Source organism: Protopterus annectens, chromosome 3.part1 (genome assembly GCF_019279795.1).
Source record: "Protopterus annectens isolate FY-2018-M chromosome 3.part1, PAN1.0, whole genome shotgun sequence".
NCBI lineage: Eukaryota > Metazoa > Chordata > Ceratodontiformes > Protopteridae > Protopterus > Protopterus annectens.
Genome location: NC_056732.1, coordinates 839,104,851 through 839,126,492, shown reverse-complemented (window position 1 = coordinate 839,126,492; position 21,642 = coordinate 839,104,851). Strand labels below are relative to the sequence as shown.

Sequence of the window (21,642 nt, the reverse complement as noted above, 5' to 3'; positions counted from 1 at the left end):
ATTAGTGGTGTTGGTGCTGCCATTATGGCTGCTGCCATTGCTGCTGGTAGTGCCACTGGATTTCTTGAGATCTAAAGCCAAGGTGGACCAGTAAGAATCAGAAAGCAAGTTTGCATATACCGCTTTAATTTGTGCTAAACTGTCTTGTGCAGAAAGATCATCTGTGCTTAGAACATCATCTCTTTCTTGTCCATCTTTAGAGGATGTACTTTTGAAATCTGCCAGCTGATCACTATTGTCACTAAGAGGAGAACCATAGCCTATGTCCTGATTAGTTGTTGTGCTGACTGGAGAGTTTTGATAGCTCTGGTTCTCTTTGCAGTCCTCCTCTTCCTTGCATATATAGTCTCCCTCTGGCACATCCAGAGACAGTCCATCATCTTCCAGGTTCTCCTCATCGAGTTCTGCTGCTTGCAACTCTTCTTCTGGAACATACGCTATAATAAAAAAAATAATGATTTCAGACTTGAACGCACACGCAGTGGCAAAGATAATAGCATTATTTTTGGAAACATTGTTACACTTCCTGCTCATACATGAAGTTAATGCAAACACATACGTACCAAACTAATATCAGTACAGGTTAAGTAAGCATTAAATTTGGAATAGCTTATCACACAGAAAATATGATTTTATTACAAATCAAGCCCAGTGCACTTCTGGATGTCAATGAACTGTAAGCACTCCTTGTGTCATATGAAGAGTTTGTTCTGAAATAAAGTACTTCAGGAAATTGTATATTGGACCTCACAAATAACCATACAATTATCAGATAAAGTTTAGACAGCTACATGCTAATATGAAAACAGCAACAGCATAAAACCACAAATTTTCACAGTGGCTTGTAAATTGAGAGGCAGAAACAATACTAAATGGAGTTTTGCAACTGGTTAATTTTCCCACCAACTTCAGACAAGATCTCATAGACTTAAGATAATGAAATGAAAACAGTATTACTTGACTGCACAACTATACCTCATCCATTTTCAGTTCTATAATGGATCCGGTACAACGCTTGTTAAAACTAACGATTTGTCAAGATTATTTCTATGGATGCATATACAAATTTACTGATGAAGTACATATCAAGCTGCTTGTTTTAATATGGGGTCACTGAATACGGTTAAGCTATGGTCACATGTACATAAACAGTTAAAAAGCAAGCAGGAACCACTATTTTGTTTACAAGTCTATCTCCACACACTGCCACAGGCTTGCATAAGCTATGGCTTATAATTTTACTCACTTCAGTACTAGGATGTTTTGCCATTGCCACTTTAAGCATTTACATACAGGTGCTACTCCTCTATATGACATTTTCGTAACTTTTCTCAGAAATGGCTCTACTCAGCTGTGCTCCTGAATTGAGAACTCTGGAGCACATTGTTCAAGTCTTGGCAACATTAGATAGCTATGCAACTTCAACCTGTGTGAAGTAACATTCTGGCAGCCATTCAAAATTCTTGTTATGCAGGTGACATGTAGATCTCTAGGTAGGTTTACTCCAAAGACTTTCTTTTGACTCAATGGCCATCAATGCCACTGTATGCATGACTATGGGTTTGTAGGCTTTGAAGTGCACTGTACTGTACTGCATCCCACTCCACAAATAGAAACCGATCTGCCATCTTATTAAGCACCTTGAGATTTTTAATCCTTTCTGACTCCCCTCCAAAACGTTTACCAAATGCCCCTTACTGTTCGGACTTTGCTATAATCCACAGTAAGGTAAACCTTCTCTTGTAGTTGTAATTCAGTGTCATTTTATACAAAAGACTGACAATTTAATTAATCAGTACTGCAGTGTGAACACTCCCAAACATATATGCAGCTTCTGCATCTGGTCCTCTGATTATTTAGTGTTAAATTACAGGTCTTTCTTTTCCTCACTATTACAATACTGCAGTATCAGTGCTGACAGTAATGCCACACAGTTTTCTATCACAACCAATAGCAATTTTGCACTAAAGACACAAATTGTAAACAGAATACAAACAATCTGTAATGGAATCTTGCACATTAAAGTCTATGTTGTGTAGATAGGGCTATTAGTATAGGTCTTAAACTGTCCCTTATCTCGTTGGAGTGCATCAACACTGAAGACAAACTCCTAGCATATACAGCAAACACAACTGGAAATAATTAAATTTCTACAGACCTGTGCTTTGTATCAAACAGCATATTTATGGTTGTATTTTGTAAATTATACCTTTCTATTTAGTCAGACAGCCACATCCAGAAGGTGAAACTGCCCTTTTCTAAAGGAACATTTTCTTCCCTTAAATTAAGTTATTTTTTCATGCAAAAACAAATTATGCATCCGAAATGGACATAAAAATTCTATAAGATGGTAACTGGTGTGGTGCTAAGAACTTAAATGTATGGCAGAACATGATTCAGCCACAGGGACCGTCACCTCACTCAGGAAAATTCTGTTCAGTACATTTAGAGTTGTTCAGTATGTAAATGAATGTTAGATACTTACGATTTCAAAAGATCTGTAAGAGTAGAGCCATCTTCTGTAAAACAGGAGTAATGCTGTAATTGTCAGGACCACTTGCCACACACTGCATGCATCTCTGAAATTCTTCTGGCAGACACAACTGTTATTAGAAACATGGGTCATTTTTTTTCCACCATTAACTATAAATCCCAATGAAATGACAGCATCCTGCAAGGAGGATGAGAGGAAGAAGGTGCCCTTCAAAAATGCTTTTGCATACCTTTAAGAAGAGTGTAAATAAAGAATGTAAATTGCACTTAGAAACTGGAAATTAATGCAAAGTGAACTTCAAGAGAGGAATAGCTTAGCCTAATACTTATCTATGAATATGTGACCCTTGAACTATCAGTCTGCAGACTATCATAAGCCTAGCCAATAACCACAGGTCAGAATCAAACCCTGTACTTTGTGCAAAAAGACTGTGTGTGCGCTTAGATCAGCATCTCTTTCATGTCCTTAACCGTTATGACAAACCTCTGCTGAGTACCATCAGGAAGATAATCTAAAATAGACGGATAAAGCAGCTGAGAAGGGGTCTAAACCTCTAGAGGTGGCCTGTATGGAGGCATTAGTCCATCTGTGTCTATGTCTTACAAGCAGAAATTAGTTTAACCACTGTAGCACAGAAAAGTACAGTTGTGTACCTACCATAAATGTAGATGTTCAAGTGTATTCACTGTTGCAGTCTTTACACTTTGGCCGACTGCGGGTAGCCTGCCAGCAGGATAACCCGAGTTCCAAAGTCTAGGTCCGGCGTCGGTTGCTGTTGCCTCCTCCCTGACGTCAGTGCGCCAGGGGTATAAAAGATGCAACCGACGCCATTTTCTTCAGTTTTTCTTGCCCCAGATGTCAGGTGCCCCCAGATAGGAAGGCCGAAAAGAATAAATTATGCCAAAAAGCATGCATGTACGAATATAAACATATCCTTCATCTACAAGCAAATACACCACATAGGTTGTATAGAGTTGAGAGGTACAGAGAAGTTCCAGCAAAGAAAAAAGGGGGATGGTGGGAGGGTAACCTGGACCGCAACAGTGAATACACTCGAACATCTACATTTATGGTAGGTACACAACTGTACTATGTTCATCGTGTTTCACTGTTGCAGTCATTACACTTGGGTTGAATCCCAAAGCTGAGGTTGGGTGGCTGGGTCTAAATTGGATTTGGAGAGGCTACCAGGCCCTGCAGAACTGCAGTGGCAAAGCCTGCTCTGGATTTAGAGTAGAGAGGTAAGTGGTAGTGCTTGGTGAAGGTGTGCACTGAACTCCAGGTTGCAGCTTCTAAAATGTCTTTGGTTGGTACTCCTCTGAGAAAGGCTGCTGAAGTGGCTGCTGCTCTGGTAGAATGTGGCCTAATGCCCTTAGGCACTGATTTGCCATGTTGTGCATAACAGAAGCGAACGCAGTGTCCTATCCATTTTGAAATTGTCTGCTTTGTGATGGGCTTTCCTTGTGATCCTGCAGCATAGGCTACAATCAGTTGCTCAGTTTTTTCTGAAAGCTTTTGTTTTGTCCAAGTAGAATCGTAGCTGTCTGTGTATATCCAAAGCGTGCAGAAGTCTCTCCCCTTTATTCTGGGGGTTTGGGTAGAAAGTTGGTAAATGAATGGTTTGGTTCAGAGCCACATTGGAAACCACTTTTGGCATGAATGTTGGGTTTGTCCTAAGAGAAACCCTGTCCTGGTGAAAAATGATGAAAGGTTCCACAGCCATTAATGCCTGTAACTCTGAGACTCTTCTTGCTGAAGTTATTGCTAGGAGCAGAGCAGTTTTCTATGATAAGAATTTTATATCAGCTGTGCTGGCTGGTTCAAAAGGAGGCAGTGTGAAACTGGCAATTTAAAGCAGAAGTGTAAACTTTTTTCCCCCATCTATTCAGAGCTCTGGAATCCCTATCCGAGGGGACAGGATTTTTGGCAGTGGAAGCCTTAACCCCTTTAGGACCCTGAGAAATTGTTTCTGGATCTGCAGCAGGGTTTTTGTAAAGAAATTTATGAGAGTCAGGGACCCTGTAGTACCGGTCTGGCTTGACTGGTGCAGGGGGTAAAGAATCAGGAGACAGACTGGATTCACAGAAAACATCAACAATATCAAGCACAGGGGGAATAGCCAGGGGCCTGTGCTGAGGCAATAAAAGAAAGTCTCTGAGCCTTTTCTTGGATTCTGAATAATCCTGGCTCTCCCAATGGAAATGCTCCCTCATGGTGTGCAGGGTTTCCCCAAAAGAATAATCCTCAGGCGGAGAGGTTGAAGGTATAGACTCTTCTGCATCAGAGTCCTCATAGGGAGGGAGAGAATATCCCTGATCAGAAGAGGAATCAGAGGAAATAGAAACCTGGTCAGAGGAATCATAGTCAGTGTCTTGCCTAGGCCTTTTGTCAGGAGGGGGATGGGAACCCCTGATTAAAGTAATTAGGTCTTCGGCCATTTTAAGCATCTCGTTTCTTGGCATGGATGACTGTTCAGGAGAATGCTGCCCTTGTTTCCTTGTCTTTAATGGTGTTCTTGACTTTGCCTTGGCTACTGTAGTGGGCTTAATAGTAAGCTGTGAAGGTCTGAAAACACCCTCAGAAGCCGATGCCTGCTCAGCGGCTCCGGACCCATCTGAGGGAATATTTTCCACAGACCCAATACCTTGAGTTTCCACAGGCCTCGGTGTCTCCACGTGGCTGTCGGATAAGGCCTGTGGCTCTGAGGTAGCGGGTGTCAGGGGCTGCGAAAGCGCCCCACTAAGAACCGGCGACTGGCCTAGAAGAGGCTTCGTCGTCGGTTTTGGACCTCTGATGCCTGTCCTTTTCTTCGTCTTTGCATTTTTTATAAATTCCGGTCGTCGGTTGTTCCGACGGCATTATGTAATTAAACCTTCGGCCAAAATAATGTAAAGCAAAATCAAACCAACATTTAATAGTGCGTTTGTTGAATCTAGCACAAAACCGACAACTAGTAACGTTGTGATCAGCTCCTAGGCAAGGAATACAGTAAGAGTGAAAGTCCTTTTGAGGTATTTGCTTCCCACAAGAAATACAATTATTAACTTTTAGTGACATCGGTCTGGAGCAAGAAAAAGTTTCCCCAACGGGGTACTTAGCTTTATTGAAGACTTTGGTTCTGAAACTCAATTTTGAAAATCTCAGGACTCTGCCGACCGGCACTTGCGAACTGCTTTTGCTTCGGGCACTGCGCGGCAAGAAAGACTGAAGAAAATGGCGTCGGTTGCATCTTTTATACCCCTGGCGCACTGACGTCAGGGAGGAGGCGACCGCAACAGACGCCGGACCTAGACTTTGGAACTCGGGCCGACTGCGGGTAGCCTGCCAGCAGGATAACCCAAGTGTAATGACTGCGACAGTGAAACACGATGAACATCGGGAGTTATTGGTCCATAACAGAAGCCAAGACAGGAGTTTAACTGTCCAGGTGAGGCTAGTCTGATGGGTGAGACTAGAATCCTGACATGGAATGTCAGGAGCTTTTCCAGTAGATAAGGCAAAAGTATCAGGAAACATTCTTCAACATCAGTAGGAAGCTGTGCAAGTTAATCTGGCTTTCTGGATTACACTCAAGATCAGAGGAAATGAGAGAAAGGCATAAATGAGTCCAAGGGGTTATTTGTGGGCCACAGCATCTTAGGGGGGTGCCCACCAGTTAAAGAACTAGGGGAAAATAGCTGTTAACATTTGACACTGGTTGGGGAAGCAAACAGGTAACTACAAGGCTAGATTCACATGCACAACAGATTGTCAGTCACAGAAACACTGAGGATGGCCACTCGTACAGACTCCAGAGACAGTGACTCGGTTTATCCTCCATGGAAATGGACTTCTCCTGGAATGCGGCTAGCTTGATAGAAAGAAGCTGAGATGAAACAGTCCATTCCCTTACTCACAGAGCTTTGCAGCAAAGGGGATAAAATGGTTTTGCACCCTCTCTGTTGATAAGCCAAACTCTGCATGTTGTCTGTCTGGATGGCCATCAAACCAAGAGGAAGGGAGTTCTGAAATGCTCACAGTCAGGACTTCCCTCATTTCCAGCAAGCTGATGTAAATATTTTGAATATTTGATTCTAAAGATATCCAGACACCTTCAGCCATTTTCCCACTGTTATGCCCCTCTCCACCCTAGGGCAGACATCCATTGTGAATGAAAGTGATTTTCCACATAAAAACTCATGGTTTCCATTAATCACTGTTTGCAGAACAGAAATAAGCTGATCTGATGGTACATAATACCATCAATCCTACGGCCTTCAGACACAGGTCAGCTAAACCTTGTTGCAAGCTAAAAGCTTGGAAAGTCTCACTTGTGAAAGGCAGAAATGCACAATGAAGAACATTGTCCACCAAATGACTGAGTATCTGGGAAGGACTCAATGCAGATTTACTAGCTTCATAATATTAAAACAGTGGAATATTCCCATCAGGGACTCCTTGAAGACAAAGCATGAAATGATGGGGTAGCTGGGAGCCAGGTATAGAAACAGTCTGGCTTCCTGCAGTCTCTAGTGGGCTGCTACCATGAACACATTTTCTGGGTACTCTGGAGGAATGAGGTGAGACGCAATGCAAAAGGCCAGAGATGACAGCAACAGACTTTCACCCAAAAGTATGAGAATTAGTTGGATTCCTTGTCAATCCTGACATGTCACTGTTGTTAAAGGAGAATATGCTGCCTCATTCTGATAGACAAAGAAAGACTAACTGAATTCTGGCCAGATGGAAGGTTTGTTTGGGGAAGAAGGTGTTTAAGGCTGCTTAAATCTAGTACTGACTCTAGCTTTTTTTTGCCTTTCTGGGCACCAAAAAGAACAAAGACTAACATAAAAATTGCCACATATAACAAAAGTACTTAGAAACATTCTAACCTTCTGCAGTACAGTGTGACCTCTTGGATGGCTCTTTCTGAAAGAAAGTTGGACATTTCTTGCTCTGCAGATTTTTATCATGACAGGATGAAATGTCTGGCAAGAGTGGAAATCTCAGCACAAGTCTCATCTGGAATGGGTACTTTTATTTGCTGGGTATGAATGTATTTACCCACTTGTCCAAGGTGATGGATTTCCACAAAGACAGTTTGACAGATTACCCCTGACTGCTACCAGAGTGCAATACCCATAAGCGCACTGCAGCCTTCTTGGTTTTGCCAAAATCCTTTACCTCCAGGCTCACAACCCTGCTAGAAGTTACCCTGGGAACTAGGTTTAGTCCTAGCTGACTGCTGCTGGGATTTAGACTGTGTGCCATGTCTGACCCGATCTGGTGCAGGTTATTCTGCATTCTAGAAAAGGTGCAATGAAGCAGATGAAATTTGACACTAACAGTATTAAGGTGTTTCTACTCCTTTGGCACATTCATAAGGTGCTGTTTCACTTGTGGAACAAAACGACAGGAGCTGGGCAATACAGACACTTGTGCTTCTGTGTGAGGGATGTTCCACCCACACGTTTACTTAAGGAAAATGTGTTCCTCTGTTTGTGACAGGGCTTAGGCTTAGGACAAGGAAAGATTCTGAGTAGAAGAAAAGTGGAAATAAAGGTACATGACGGATAGGATTAGGATTTTTTTTACTCAAAATTAGAAATTCACATAAAAAATAAATACTGCAGTCTGGAGGTATATAATTTGTAGCAAAGCAATCAAGACAAGACAAGGCACCACACTAGATTATAGAATAGAGGAGGGTGCTTAACAGTCTCAGAAAAATTTTCTCGGATTAACAGTCTTAGCACTTACAGCATCATTCCTGACTTGATGTTATAGATGGTGGACTTCTTATCATATCAAATGGCTATTCAATATGTAATAAGAAAATCACAAGTCTAATCAAACGAAAATTAGTGTGAGCCACTTCAATATTATAAAAGGTACCTTAAGTATCTCAGCTGCATCAAAATACACAAGCAACAAGTGGTGCAAGTCAGATAAGCAGCTTTATACTTCAAGATTTGATCCACTATGGATTATGAAGCTTCAACATTGTACCAAGACTACACAAGACTAAATTAAGACTGAAAAATTATATTTTTTTAACTAAGATTAAAGGCATAAAAAGGCTCATCTTATTGGCATGAGCTACTTTCAAGCTATACTTAAGGACCTTACAGAAGAAGGGATCCTATAAAAAAGAAGTTATGTCTTACCGTAACATTCCATCTGTGTTGTTGATCTTCACCAATCCTTGACAGTGGGTTCGTTTCCGAACCAACTCGGCCATATCTTCCAGCTCGCGCTCTCCAAATTTTCGAGCCAGGCACTACCCATAATGCTCCTCACAGAGATTACCTCAGATTGGGTTTGCCAAATAAACAGTATATAGAAAAAACAAATTATGGTTCACTATAAAAAGAGTATAGAGAAAGAGACCATATATGAGCCCTTTATTGAGAAACTAGCTTAGGGTTAATCCGATCTACTAAGAGTCTCGGGATGGGGGAAGGTGGGGTGGGGATGTCAAGGAGTGGTGAAGATCAACAACACAGACGGAACGTTACAGTAAGACATAACTTCTTTATCTGATGTTGTTAATCTTCACCCAATCCTTGACAGTAGGACAGAATCCCCAGCTACTTTAGCCTTGGGAGGTCTCATGGAAGAAGATTCCTAAGCACCATACAGCCAAATGATGCTTGATCCCACGAGACCTGATCTAATTTGTAATGAGTGATAAAGGTTTGATGAGAAGACCATGTGGCTGCTGCTGCACAAATGTAATCTAGAGAAGCTCTAGCATGAAAAACTGCTGATGTCGCCACAGCTCTTGTTGAATGGCCTTGAACTGTTCTGGGAAGTTGAAGTCCTCAAGAATGATAGATGAATGTGATGCAGTCTCTAAGCCATTTAGCTAAAGTAACCTTAGCAACTGGACTGCCCATATGGAAGGAAAAAAATACTACAAATAACTGATCCGATTTTCTAAATTCCTTAATTCTGTGAAGATAAAAACGTAGTTGTCTGTGCACATCTAGTAAATGAAGGGCATATTCCCCTTTGTTAGAAAAATTAGGGAAAAAGACTGGCAACTGTAGTGACCGATTAATGTTGGATTCGGAGACTACTTTCAGTAAAAAGGATGAATTTGTTCTCAGTGCAAATCTATCTTTACGAAGAATTAGGTAGGACGATTTGCATGATAGGGTCTTCCACTTCTAACCCTTCTTGCGGAAGTAATGGCCACCAAAAATAAGGTCTTCCAGGATAAATACTTCAAATCACAAAATGCTGATGGTTCAAAGGGGGTCTTGGTAAGAGCTTGAAGAACAGTAGTTGGATCCCATGGGGGAGGTGGTTCTTTAAATGGGGGTTTTAGTAGCACGAGTCCCTTCAAGAAAGCTTTACAAAGCTTGTGAGACATTAGAGGAGAGTCATTCCAGCCTGAATGGAAATTTGAAATCACTGCCAGATGAACTTTTATTGTAGATGAGAGGAACCAGACTGAAAAAGTGTATTTAGAAAGTCCAGAACTTCATGAATGGGACTGGCATAAGGGTCCAGTCCTTTAGTCGAGACCCATCTAGTAAATTTTGCCCATTTGCCTTGATACAGTTTTCTAGTAGAAGGTTTGTGATGAGCAATAATAATAAACTGGACAGGGGAAGAAAGTAAAGGATGCCTGGCAATCATGGGAATTGTAGAAGCCACACAGTGAGCTTGAGATGTTGAAGAATGGAATGAACCATACCCTCTGGGTGAGTTAGCAGATCTGAAACTGGGTCCAAAATCCATGGTTTCAGATCAGGCCAAAGGAAGGAAAACCAAACTTGTCGAGGCCAGAAGGCCGCAACGAGGATTACTGAATTCTCCGTCCTTTTTGGCTTTCTTTAGGAATTGTGATACAAGAGGAGTTGGGAAAGGCATATAACAGACTGGGAGGCCAAACGTGGATAAGAGCATCTCTGGGTGACTCCCCCGGAGGGGGGAGATTAGGGCAAAGTAACTTCTGCACTTGTTGTTCAGGGGAGAAGCAAAGAGGTTGCAGCAAGTTTGGCCCCAGTGGCAAAAAATCCTGTCCGCCAGTACAGAGGTCAGAGAACACTTGTGAGGCATAAGAATAATTCTGCTCATTTTGTCCGCTATCATGTTGGAACTTCCCGGAATGTGCATTGCTATCAGAACACAGTTGGAAGAAAGTACAGTTGTGTACACTTACATAAATCTAGATGTTAGAGTATATTCACTGTTGCAGTCATCACATTTGGGTTATCTGCCTGCAGGGAGCCCTCGGTTGGCCTGAATACCAGAGTCTTGGTATTTCTGCATCGGATGCCGTCGCTTCTTCCATGACATCAGGACGTCATGGGTATAAAACATGCAGCCAACGCCATTACATCAATTTTTCTTGCCTCAGATGTCAGAAGCCCCCACAATAGGAGGCATTTACATGGTGTGGAACACCCCCAGTAGAAAGTAAAAAACAATGTTATAAGATATGGCCAAACAAAAAGGAATAGAGAGAAGTCAGGGGGCTGGAGGGAGGGTAACCAGGACTGCAACAGTGAATACACTTGAACATCTACATTTATGGTAAGCGTACACAACTGTACTATGTTCTTCATGTTTCACTGTTGCAGTCATCATATTTGGGATGATTCCCAAAGCTGAGGATGGGTGGAGGCAGTCAAGAAGCATTAGGCTGGCAAGCAGGCCCTGTAAGACTGCTGTAGCAAATCCAGCTCTAGATTAAGAAAAAATAGGTAAGTAGTAATGCTTGGTGAAGGTGTATATAGAGCTCCAGGATGTCCCTGGCAGGGACTCCCCTAAGAAATGCTGTAGAGGTTGATGTAGCCCTAGTGGAATGAGTTCTGATCCCCTGTGGGGCAGGTTTCCCATGATGTTTGCAGGAGAACTGGATGCCGTGTGTTATCCATGTAGAAATGGTTTGCTTTGAAATGGCCTTGCCCTCTGCCCCTGTAGCAAAGCTGACTAGCAGCTGGTCACATTTTCTGAAAGGTTTAGTCCTGTTCAGATAGAGCCTGAGCTGCCTGTGCACGTCCAGGGAGTGCAGGATTCTTTCCCCTTTATTCTGAGAATTAGGGAAAAAGGTTGCAAATGAATGGATTGGTTTAAAGCACACACTAGATACCACCTTTGGCAAAGTAAAGGTCCCAGACTGGAGTGGGAGCTCTCCTGGGGGAGGGTCTTAAATTTTTGGCTCTTCTCTGGAACTGTTTGACCAGAGGATGAGAGAAGAGGGGTGGGCTCAGTATTATTAATAATGAGCTGAGACAGCAGAGGCATGAATCTTAATTGAAGAGAAGGCTAGGCCTTTGTGGAACATTTCTGTTAAGTAATCTAGTATATGAGGTAAGCTGGGCACAGTTGCGTCCATTCACGGAGACTGGCTCTAAGAACAGTATCTTTTCCACTTTTCTGAATAGGAGTTTCTAGTATTAGGCCTTTTTACCTCCAGGATGACATCCAGCACCTGTTTACTGAGGGTTCAGGGGATGAACCAGGCTGCTAGGTTCAGGGTTTGTAGCTGAGAATGCAAAATCTGGCCCTCCTGCTGGGACAGCAGGGAGGGGGTCTGGGCAGGTGCCAAGATGGCAGTACTGTCAGACTGCGCAAAGGTGGGTACCAGTCTGGTGCAGTCAGGATTGTCCTTGGCTTGTCCTGTTTGATCTTTAGTAGAACCTTCGAGAGGAGGGGCAGAGGGGGAAAGGCATAGATTGAGAGGTTTTCCCCATGTAAAGGATAGAGCATACACTTTCCATGCTTGGCTGTGGGGAGTTCTGGTGCAACAGTTGCTCAATTTAAAGTTCTGAGGGGAAGCAAAGAGGTCCACCTCTGGTGCCCCCCACCTGTGGATCACCAGCTTGAATGATTTGGGCTCCAGTTTCCACTTGTGCGGGTCCGTTAGATGTCTGCTCAAGTCATCTGCCAGTGAATTTAGTTTGCCTGGCAGGAACTGAGGTTGTAGGTGCACTTGATTGCTCAAGGCTGTGATCCGCAGAGCCATGGCTAACCTGTAGAGTGGGTAGGAATAGGTTCCCCCCTGCTTGTTTATGTACCACATACCCTGTGGTGTTGTCCATCAATAGTTGCCCTGAAAGAATAAGGCTTTTGAAGGCTGTCAGAGCATTCTGTTCAGCTAACATTTCTTTTTGAATGATATGAAGGTGCATTTGCTTTGGGTTCCATTTGCCCTGAATACCTTGTCCTGCCATGTGAGCCCCCCATGCCTAGTCAGATGCGTTTGTTAGGGATTTGGGGGTAGAGTGAAAGGGAGTCCCTTTGTTGTGGTAGCAAACCTCTGCCCACCAAAGGAACTCTGCCCTTTGGCAAGGAATGATAGGAGCCGTTGTTTCCAGGTCCTGAGAATGTTGACACCAGAGACTTTAAGTACCATTGAAGTTTCCTCATATGCATTCTTGCATACAGAATTAGTAGAATGCAAGAGGCCATGAACCCTAGGGCTTGCAGTATTTTTCTTGCAGATAACTAGGTTTTGGCGGCCAGTAGATTCAAGAAGTTTGTCAAATACATTTGTTTTTCGGGAGTGAGGAATGCCATCTGGGAAGTTGCGTTCAAGCTTGCTCCCAGGAATACAATCTGTTGGCTGCATACCTGATGGGATTTATTTTTTTTGATGGTGTACCCCAGTGAAGTTAGAAGTCTCTTTACAAATGTCAGGTGCTGGAATAGCAATTCCTGACTGTCCGCCTGAATCAGGCAATGGTCCAAGTATGGGTACATTTGAATTTTTCTCTGCCTGCAATATGCAACGGCTGGAGCTAGGCATTTTGTGAATACCCTGGGTGCAGCAGATAAGCCAAAGGGAAGTGCAGGGAACTTTTACTGCATAGAGCCTGCTCTGAAACATAGGTATTTCCTGCAAGATTCCCTTATGGGGATGTGCAGATAAGCTTATTTTAAGTCTAGGGTGGCTAGCCAGGAGTCCTTTGCTAGCACAGGAAGCAGCTGTTGGAGAGTAAGCATCTAGAACCTTGGAACAGCCAGGAAGGTGTTGAGAATAGACAGATCCAGGACAGGGCGCCAAGAGATGTCTTTCCTGGTTACCAGTCTGGAGTAAAAACCTTGTTCCCTATCCTCTGCTTGGACAGGTTGAATAGCCTTGATACTGAGAAGAGAAAGTTCTTGCTTTTGGGCCTCTTCCCACTGGTTTGGGAGGAGGACTGGCCATTCGCTTGGGGTTGGCAGTGAGTGGAAGTAGAATCTGTATTCCTGGGATACAGTGTTCAAGACCCATCTGTCATGAGTGATGTACTCCCAGTTTTTTGCATGTAGGGCAAGCTTTCCTCCTAAGGGTGCAAGTACTTGGGCAAGGCTTGGAAGAGTTAAGGATAAGTCATTGTGAGATTTTACCATACGATGGTGGCTTACTACTCCCCATTTTAGAGGTGGGAGCACTCCATTGCTTAGATCTGTGCATACCCTGAGACTGTAATCGTGGTGGTCTGCTGCCCCTGGGTTAGGACTGAGAAGGTCTGGGAGGGACTGGAAAGGACCAGACTTTAAAAGGCCAATGCCTACTGAATCTAGGTGGCTGCACCTGTAGGAAATACTTAACAGTTTGCATAGATTTGGCTTTTTCCTCCATCTTTTTGAGGACTTCTTCTGCTTTACTGCCAAACAGGTGTTCTTGATTTAATGGTGCATCTAGTAATTTTGCTTTGACATAGTCTGGCAAGATATGTTCCTTAAGCCAAGCATGCCTTCTAAGAACAGACCCAGTGACAGTAGCCCTGCAAGATGCTGCTAAGGCATCAAAACCACATTGCAAAGTACGTTTTCCAACTTGGTTAGCAGAATGCATTAACTCTTGTAAATCTTTATGTTCTGCACAATCAGGAATCAACATAATTTTTGGTTTAATTAGCTCCATAATTAGCTCCATAATATGTTGCTGATACTTTACCATATGAAACTGGCAATTTAAAGCCCTGATGGCAACAGTAGCAGAGGTGTACATCTTCTTACCCCATCTGTCTAAAGCCCTAGAGTCCCTCTCTGAAGGGGTAGGGCTTTGGCTGTTGTAGCCTTAATGCTTTTAGGTCCCTGGGAAATAGTCTGTGGAACCGCAGTACAATTCTTAAAGAGAAACTTGTGGGAGTTAGGTACTCTGTAGTACCTGACAGGATTCCTGTCCACTTGAGGCAAAGTATCAGGGATAAGTCTGGATTCCTAGAAGACATCATCTACAATTTCCAGAACAGTGGGGATAGCTAGAGGCCTGTGCTGAGGCAAGTCTAAAAATTCTCTGAGTCTCTTTTTGGACTGTGGGTAGTCCTGGCATTCCCAGCGGAAATGCTCTCTTAAGATATGCAAGGTTTCACCAGAAGAAAAGTCATCTGGAGGGGAGACAGAGGGGATGGAATCCTCTGCATCTTAATCCTCATAGGAAGATAAGGGAATGTCTTGGTAATCAGCAGGATCACAGTCATTGGACTCACTGTCTGTAGGTTCAGAAGGAAAATCAATCCTTTGTCTTATAGAGGGGGAAGGCTGGCTTCCCCTAATTAAAATTATAAGGTCTTCAGCCATTTTAAGCATTTCTTTCTGTGGCATAGGAGCTTGAGCAATCACTTTGGTCGCCTGTTATCTAGGCGTAGTGCGAACTCCGGGCCTGAGAAACTTGGTAGTTTTAGTCAAAACTGAAGATGTCAGTTTAATATGAACATCGGAAGGCTGGAATGCACCCTCAGAAGCCGGTGCCTTCACAGCGGTCCTGGACCCAACCAAGGTAGAGATATCCGCAGGTTCCATAGTCGAAGAAGCAACTTGTGGCATACTGGACTCCGAAAGGGTCTCAGCAGAGGCCTGTGAATCTTTAAAAGCGAGTATAAGGGGCTGTGAAGGCGCCTCACTGAGTACCGTCCTATGCGGTCTGAGTCTGTCTTTATCCTTACATATTTTTGGAAGATCGGTAATCGGAGGGCTTATCGAAGCCATTTCGGAAAACGGAGAATGAGAGCGAAAGAATTTAACGACAAAAATAGCCCGATGACGAATAGTTAGAGTGTTGAACAAGGCACAAAACCGACAGCGAGGAACATTGTGGTCTGGGCCTAAAAAGGTGATGCAGTAAGAATGAAAATCTCTGTGAGGTATTTGCTTTCAACAGGGAAGATAATTATTAACTTTTTCTGACATCGGTTAGAGCAAGAAAAAAGGATACCCAACAGGGTACTTATCTTTTAGAAGACTTCAGGTCAGAAACTAGAAAAATGAAAATTTCAGGAGGTGGCGGACTGGCACTTGTGAACTGCTTCTGCTTTGGACACTGCACGGCAAGAAAAGCTCATGTAATAGTGTCAGCTGCATGTTTTATACCCATGACATCCTGACGTCATGGAAGAAGCGACAGCATCCGATGCAGAAATCCCAAGACTCTGGTATCAGGCCGACAGAGCTACCTGCAGGCAGATAACCCAAATGTGATGACTGCAACAGTGAAACACGAAGAACATCTCACCGAATGCCAATATCCGAGTGCTTCTCGACATAGTGGGCAAGACTGGCTTCCCCCCTGTTTGTTGACATACCAGACTATCGACATGTTGTCTGTCTAAATTACTACTGTCCCTAGAGGAAGGGCATCTTGGAATGCTTGCAATGCTAACAGCACTGCCCTCATTTCCAAAACAATGATGTGGAAATTGGACTCCAATTGGGACCATGTGCCTTGGACTGTCTTTCCCAGGTAATGCTCACCCCCTACCCTATCTGGGAAGCATCCGTGGTCACTATGGCTTGGGGCTGAGGCAGGATCAAGAGAATCTGGTCGGAGTGAAGCCACCATTTGAGGTCCTGTTTGTAATCAAGACTAAATAAGACATTGGTTGGTGTATCAGAGACCACTGGTTGCTAGTAACCACTGCAGTATTCTCATATGAAACCTCGCTAGAGGAACCAGAGTGATTGAAGCAGCCATTGAGCCTAAGGCTTGAAGGACAAGTCTTGCTGGAACCCTGTTGTTTTGGAGAATTTGTGTGACTTGGACTCTCAAGCTTTGTAGTCTTTCTGAGGGGAGAGAACCAATCCCCAAAACAGTATTTAAATGAGCACCAATGAAATTCAGTTGCGGAGAAGGCTGAAGGTTGGATTTTTCAAAATTTATTGTTATGCCTAGAGATGTGCAAACATTTATGGTGTAATCTCTTGCCTGTTCTAAAAGACACCTGGTGGTAGCGGTGAGGAACCGGTCATCGAGATATGGAAAGACTCAAAAACCTTGCAGTCTGAGGTGAGCTGCAACCCTGCCATGCATTTGGTGAACACTCTGAGGGCTGTGGTGAGACCAAAGGTTAGTGCTTTGAACTGGAAATGTCTCCTAGCCGGAGGTGTAGAAACCTCCTGGAGCTTTTTTCCATTTTTATGTGGTAATAAGCATCTTGGAGGTCTACAGAGCACATCCAGTTGCCTTTTTCCAAAAAAAATGTAAGTATAGACTGTACACAGACCATCCGGAGTTTGGTTTGTTGAACTGCCTTGTTGAAGTGGCTGAGATACAAAATGGATCTGCAGTCCCCTGTTTTTTTGTCACTAAAAAGAATCTTGAGTAAACCCTGGATCCTGTTTGGTATGGTGGGACTTCTTGGATGACTCTTTTTTCGAGCAGTTTTTGAATTTCTAAGACTGTTGCTTCCCTTTGATTGGGTAGCACATCTGGGAGTTTTTTTCTGGGTTTTGGGACTTACAGATAGTGGAATTTGGTAGCCTCTGGATATTATCCTCTGCACCCATTTGTCCCAAGTTATTAATTGCCAGGCCAGTAGGAGCAGGGATAATCACCCCCTGACTGCCTCCAGAGGAGGGCAATCAGGCACCCCTTCAGGGATGCTGACAGGAAGTTCCAGAGAAAGATTCTCTGGACCCCTGATTCTGCGGTCCATTTCTGCCCCTAGAGCAGCATCTTCCACTGCTTCCTCCTCTGCTCCGGGGGGGCTTTACCTTGTGAGTCTTGGAAAGGCCCTTTGGATTTTCTAAACCATAGTCTCCCACTCCTTTGGTTCCTAGAATAAGGCCTCTGAGGAGTGGAGAAACGTATGCCTATGGCATACAGGGTCTTACCATCTTGCTCACTTCTGGCTAGAGTGTCTATAACCTTCGGCCAAAAAAGGATGGATCCGTCAAAAGGAGCGCTGACGAATGACACTTTGAATAGCTCCACAAAGTCACACAAGCGCATCCAGGAGTGTCTTCTGATGGCTTTACCTGAACCCGCTACTGTGGTTGTCCCCTCGGCTGCATGAACAATGAGCCTCATGGACAAGTTGGAGATAGCATCTAATGTTGCAAGCAGAGAGGAAACTGTCACAGACCTCTTCAGCCACTGCTCCTGAGACGGTACTTAGTTCTTTAATCAAATCTGTCTGCAATCTGAAGTGTGCCACATAGTTCAAGAACCTTAGAGCGAAGGTCGTTCAAGCATAAACATGCTTCCCAAATCTATCAAACATCCTAAACTCCTTGTTAAGAAGATGGATAGTAGAACTCTCTTCAGCGAGTTCCTTCTTGGTGGCAGCCGCCATCACCATGGCGTCAACAGGAACTCCCTTAACCCAATGCGGTTCATCTTTAGGTGCTGATAATATCCGGTCAGGTCTCTTGGGGATTGGCTCTATGGAGTTGGGCATCTTCCACGCCTGCTGAGGAATGATTTTAATGAGATCATCACTGGGCGGAGAGATCCAAGAAGTGAAGGGTTGGGCACGAAAAGCCTCCAGGTCAAGAACCTTAGAGCGAAGGTCGTTCAAGCATAAACATGCTTTCCAAATCTATCAAACATCCTAAACTCCTTGTTAAGAAGATGGATAGTAGAACTCTCTTCAGCGAGTTCCTTCTTGGTGGCAGCCGCCATCACCATGGCGTCAACAGGAACTCCCTTAACCCAATGCGGTTCATCTTTAGGTGCTGATAATATCCGGTCAGGTCTCTTGGGGATTGGCTCTATGGAGTTGGGCATCTTCCACGCCTGCTGAGGAATGATTTTAATGAGATCATCACTGGGCGGAGAGATCCAAGAAGTGGAGGGTTGGGCACGAAAAGCCTCCAGGTCTACAGATTCCTCTGAGGAAGGTTGAATGGAAGATAAGCCACCCCTCTGTTTCAGGATTTCCAGGATGTCCCCGAAGGAAACATCAGCAGGGGTTGACCAGGGGGAACATTCTCCTTCATCAAAATCAGCATCTTCTGTGAAGGACTCTTCCAGGGAGTCTAGGTGCTTTCTCTTGCACTTCTTTATAGGAACTCCTTTGGGGGGGATGTTCCACGGAAATGTCTGAAGAGGAGACCACTAAGGTGGGAGTCACCTGGGACTTTTATGCCCTCTGCCCTGGGGGTGAGACTGACTGTAGCTCCGGTCTAGAGGAGGTATAAATCTGTCACAACAGAGATGGCAAACACTGAGAGTCTCCAATGGACAATGGCTTCTCCATTACCCTAAAGGGTGGCCCCCCGTAGAGGGATGGGAGCCCGGAACTGAAAGACTCCTTCGGAACCGGGGTCACATCCCGCACCAAGGTGGCAGCCTCTGGAACAGAAGCCTGAGTCAATCTTACAAAGGTTGAGGTGCCGAGAGACATGGACAGTTCCGAATGAAAGGAAATCCATCAAAGTCCCGCGGACCTGACCGTAAAATCACGACCCCGGGAGACCTCCAGTGCCCAGGGCTCAGAGGAACTCAAGACCTTCAGAACTGTAGATGAAGAAATTATCGGCAGTTGATGTTGGAGGAGTCAGAACAGAGAGCTTCAAGGTCTCGACTGGAACCCCCTAGCCGTAAGGTGCTGGTCTACCAGTCTCAATATGTCGGTCTCAGACAGGCTCTTAGTAGATCGGACGAGCATACGGACGGCAATTTTGGAGGTTTGACTTCCAAGAAGGGACTAGGTGGCATATCCCTGAATGGGTCGATGGATGGAGAATATTGTATTTGTGGTAGCTGAAAGTACAGTTGTGTACACTTACCATAAATGTAGATGTTCGAGTGTATTCACTGCTGCAGTCATTACATTTGGGTAATCTGCTGGCAGGTTACCCTCAGTCGGCCTGAATAACAAAGTCTTGGGTCCTGTGTCGGTTGCTGTCTCCTCTTCCATGATGTCAGGTCATCAGGGGTATAAAACATGCAGCCGACGCCATTTTATTCAGTTTTGCTTGCCCCAGATGTCAGGTGCCCTCCAAATGGGGAACAAAAAAAAAAAATATATACATATATATATAAATTATTAGCAACATAAACTTTACTTTCATCTAAAAGCAAATACACCACAAAGGCTTTAGAATATAGTGAAGGAAAGAGAAGTTATAGAAAAGGGGGATGGCGGGTGGGTAACCCGGACTGCAAGAGTGAATACACTCGAACATCTACATTTATGGTAAGTGTACACAACGGTACTATGTTCTTCGTGTTTCACTGTTGCAGTCATTACATTTGGGTAGAATCCCAAAGCTATGGATGGGAGGATGGAACTAAATAGCATTAGGAGCAGCTATAAGGCCCTGCAGAACTGCAGTGGCAAAGCCTGCCCTGGATTTGGAGAAGAGAGGCAAATGATAATGCTTTGTGAAGGTATGAACAGAGCTCCAAGTAGCAGCTTCTAGAATGTCTTTGGTTGGAACTCCTCTGAGAAAGGCTGCTGAGGTAGAGGAAGCCCTGGTGGAATGTGACCTGAATTCCTTGGTCACAGGTTTATCATGGTGGAAGTAACAGAAACGAATGCAGTGGCTTATCCATTTAGAAATAGTCTGCTTTGATATAGCCTTCCCCTCTGATCCTGAAGCAAATGCCACCAGTAGTTGCTCAGACTTTCCTAGAGATTTGGTCCTGTTTAAGTAGAATCTTAGTTGTCTGTGTACGTTCAATGAATGCGGAATCAGCTCCCCCTTGTTCTACGGATTTGGGTAAAATGTTGGCAGGTGAATAGTTTGGTTAAGAGCCACACTGGATACCACCTTAGGCATAAAAGGAAGGAAGGATTGGTCCTGAGGGACACCCTGTCCGGGTAAAATGTAATAAAAGGCTCCACAGCCATGAGAGCCTGCAGTTCTGAAACCCTTCTTACTGACGTGATTGCCAAAAGGAAAGCTGTCTTCCAAGATAAAAATGTTATATCCGCAGTAGCTGCTGGTTTAAAAGGAGGCAGGGTGAGTTTTTCCAGCACAAAATTGAGGTCCCATGCAGGAGTTGGTGATCTTCTGGGAGGCCTTAAATTTTTGGCCCCTCTAAGATACTGTTTTAGCAGAGGATGAGAAAATTTGAGCCGAGATGGCAGAGGCATGGATTTTTATTGAGGAAAAAGATAGGCCCTTGTCAAGCATCTCAGTCAAGTATTGTAAAATCTGAGGGATATTTGGTTTTGCTGTGTCTGTTCTTTGTGCTTGGTTCCAAACACAGAATCTCTTCCATTTATCAGCATAAGATTTTCTAGTACTAGGCCTTCTGGCTTCCAAAATGACATCCATCACAGATTTACTGAGAGGTGTTGTTTGAATAATTAAATGATCAGCCATGCTGCAAGGTTCAAAGTTTGGAGCTGAGTGTGCAGAATTTGTTTGTTCTGCTGAGACAGTAGATGAGGTATTTGAGGCAAGTACCAAGGAGGGAGTTGAGACATATTCCTTAGAATTGGGTACCAGTGCTGGCGAGGCCAGTCCAGAGCAATTAGGATCATTTTTGGTTTTTCCTGTCTGACCTTTAGTAAGACCTTGGAGAGAAGAGGCAGAGGGGGAAAGGCATAGACTGATAGGTTTTTCCAACTGAAGGATAGGGCCATCCACTTTCTAGGCTTTTCCAACTGAAGGATAGGGAATCCACTTTCCATGCTTGTCTGTGATAAGTCCTTGTGCAGAATTTGTCCAGTTGATAATTTTGGGGAGAGGCAAATAGATCTATGTCTGGGCTCCCCCATTTCTGTGTTACCATGCTGAAGATTTGTGGATCCAGTTTCCACTTGTGCGGGTCCATAAGATTTCTGCTTAGGTCGTCTGCCAGAGTATTTTGTTTTCCTGGCAGGAACTGAGCTTGAAGATGTACTTGTAAGTCCAGGCTGTGTTCCGCAATGCCATGGCTAGTCTGCAAAGGGGGTAGGGAGTGTGTACCCCCCTGCTTGTTTATGTACCACATAACCGTGGTGTTGTCCGTCTTTATCAGTAGTTGTACTGGATGAAGTAAGTCCTTG

The 21,642-nt window shown here is 44.0% G+C and overlaps 1 protein-coding gene across 2 annotated transcripts in view; it reads right to left on the bottom strand.

Annotated features, from left to right (window-relative positions):
- TSHZ1 (teashirt zinc finger homeobox 1) overlaps positions 1-21,642 on the bottom strand; it is a 450,739-nt gene that overhangs the window by 3,201 nt on the left and 425,896 nt on the right. For both annotated transcript variants that reach the window (XM_044067114.1, XM_044067113.1), the window contains exon 2: positions 1-437. This exon is cut by the window's left edge and continues 3,201 nt beyond it. In XM_044067114.1, the coding sequence (XP_043923049.1) occupies positions 1-437 (437 nt within the window). The remainder of the gene's footprint in view (positions 438-21,642) is intronic.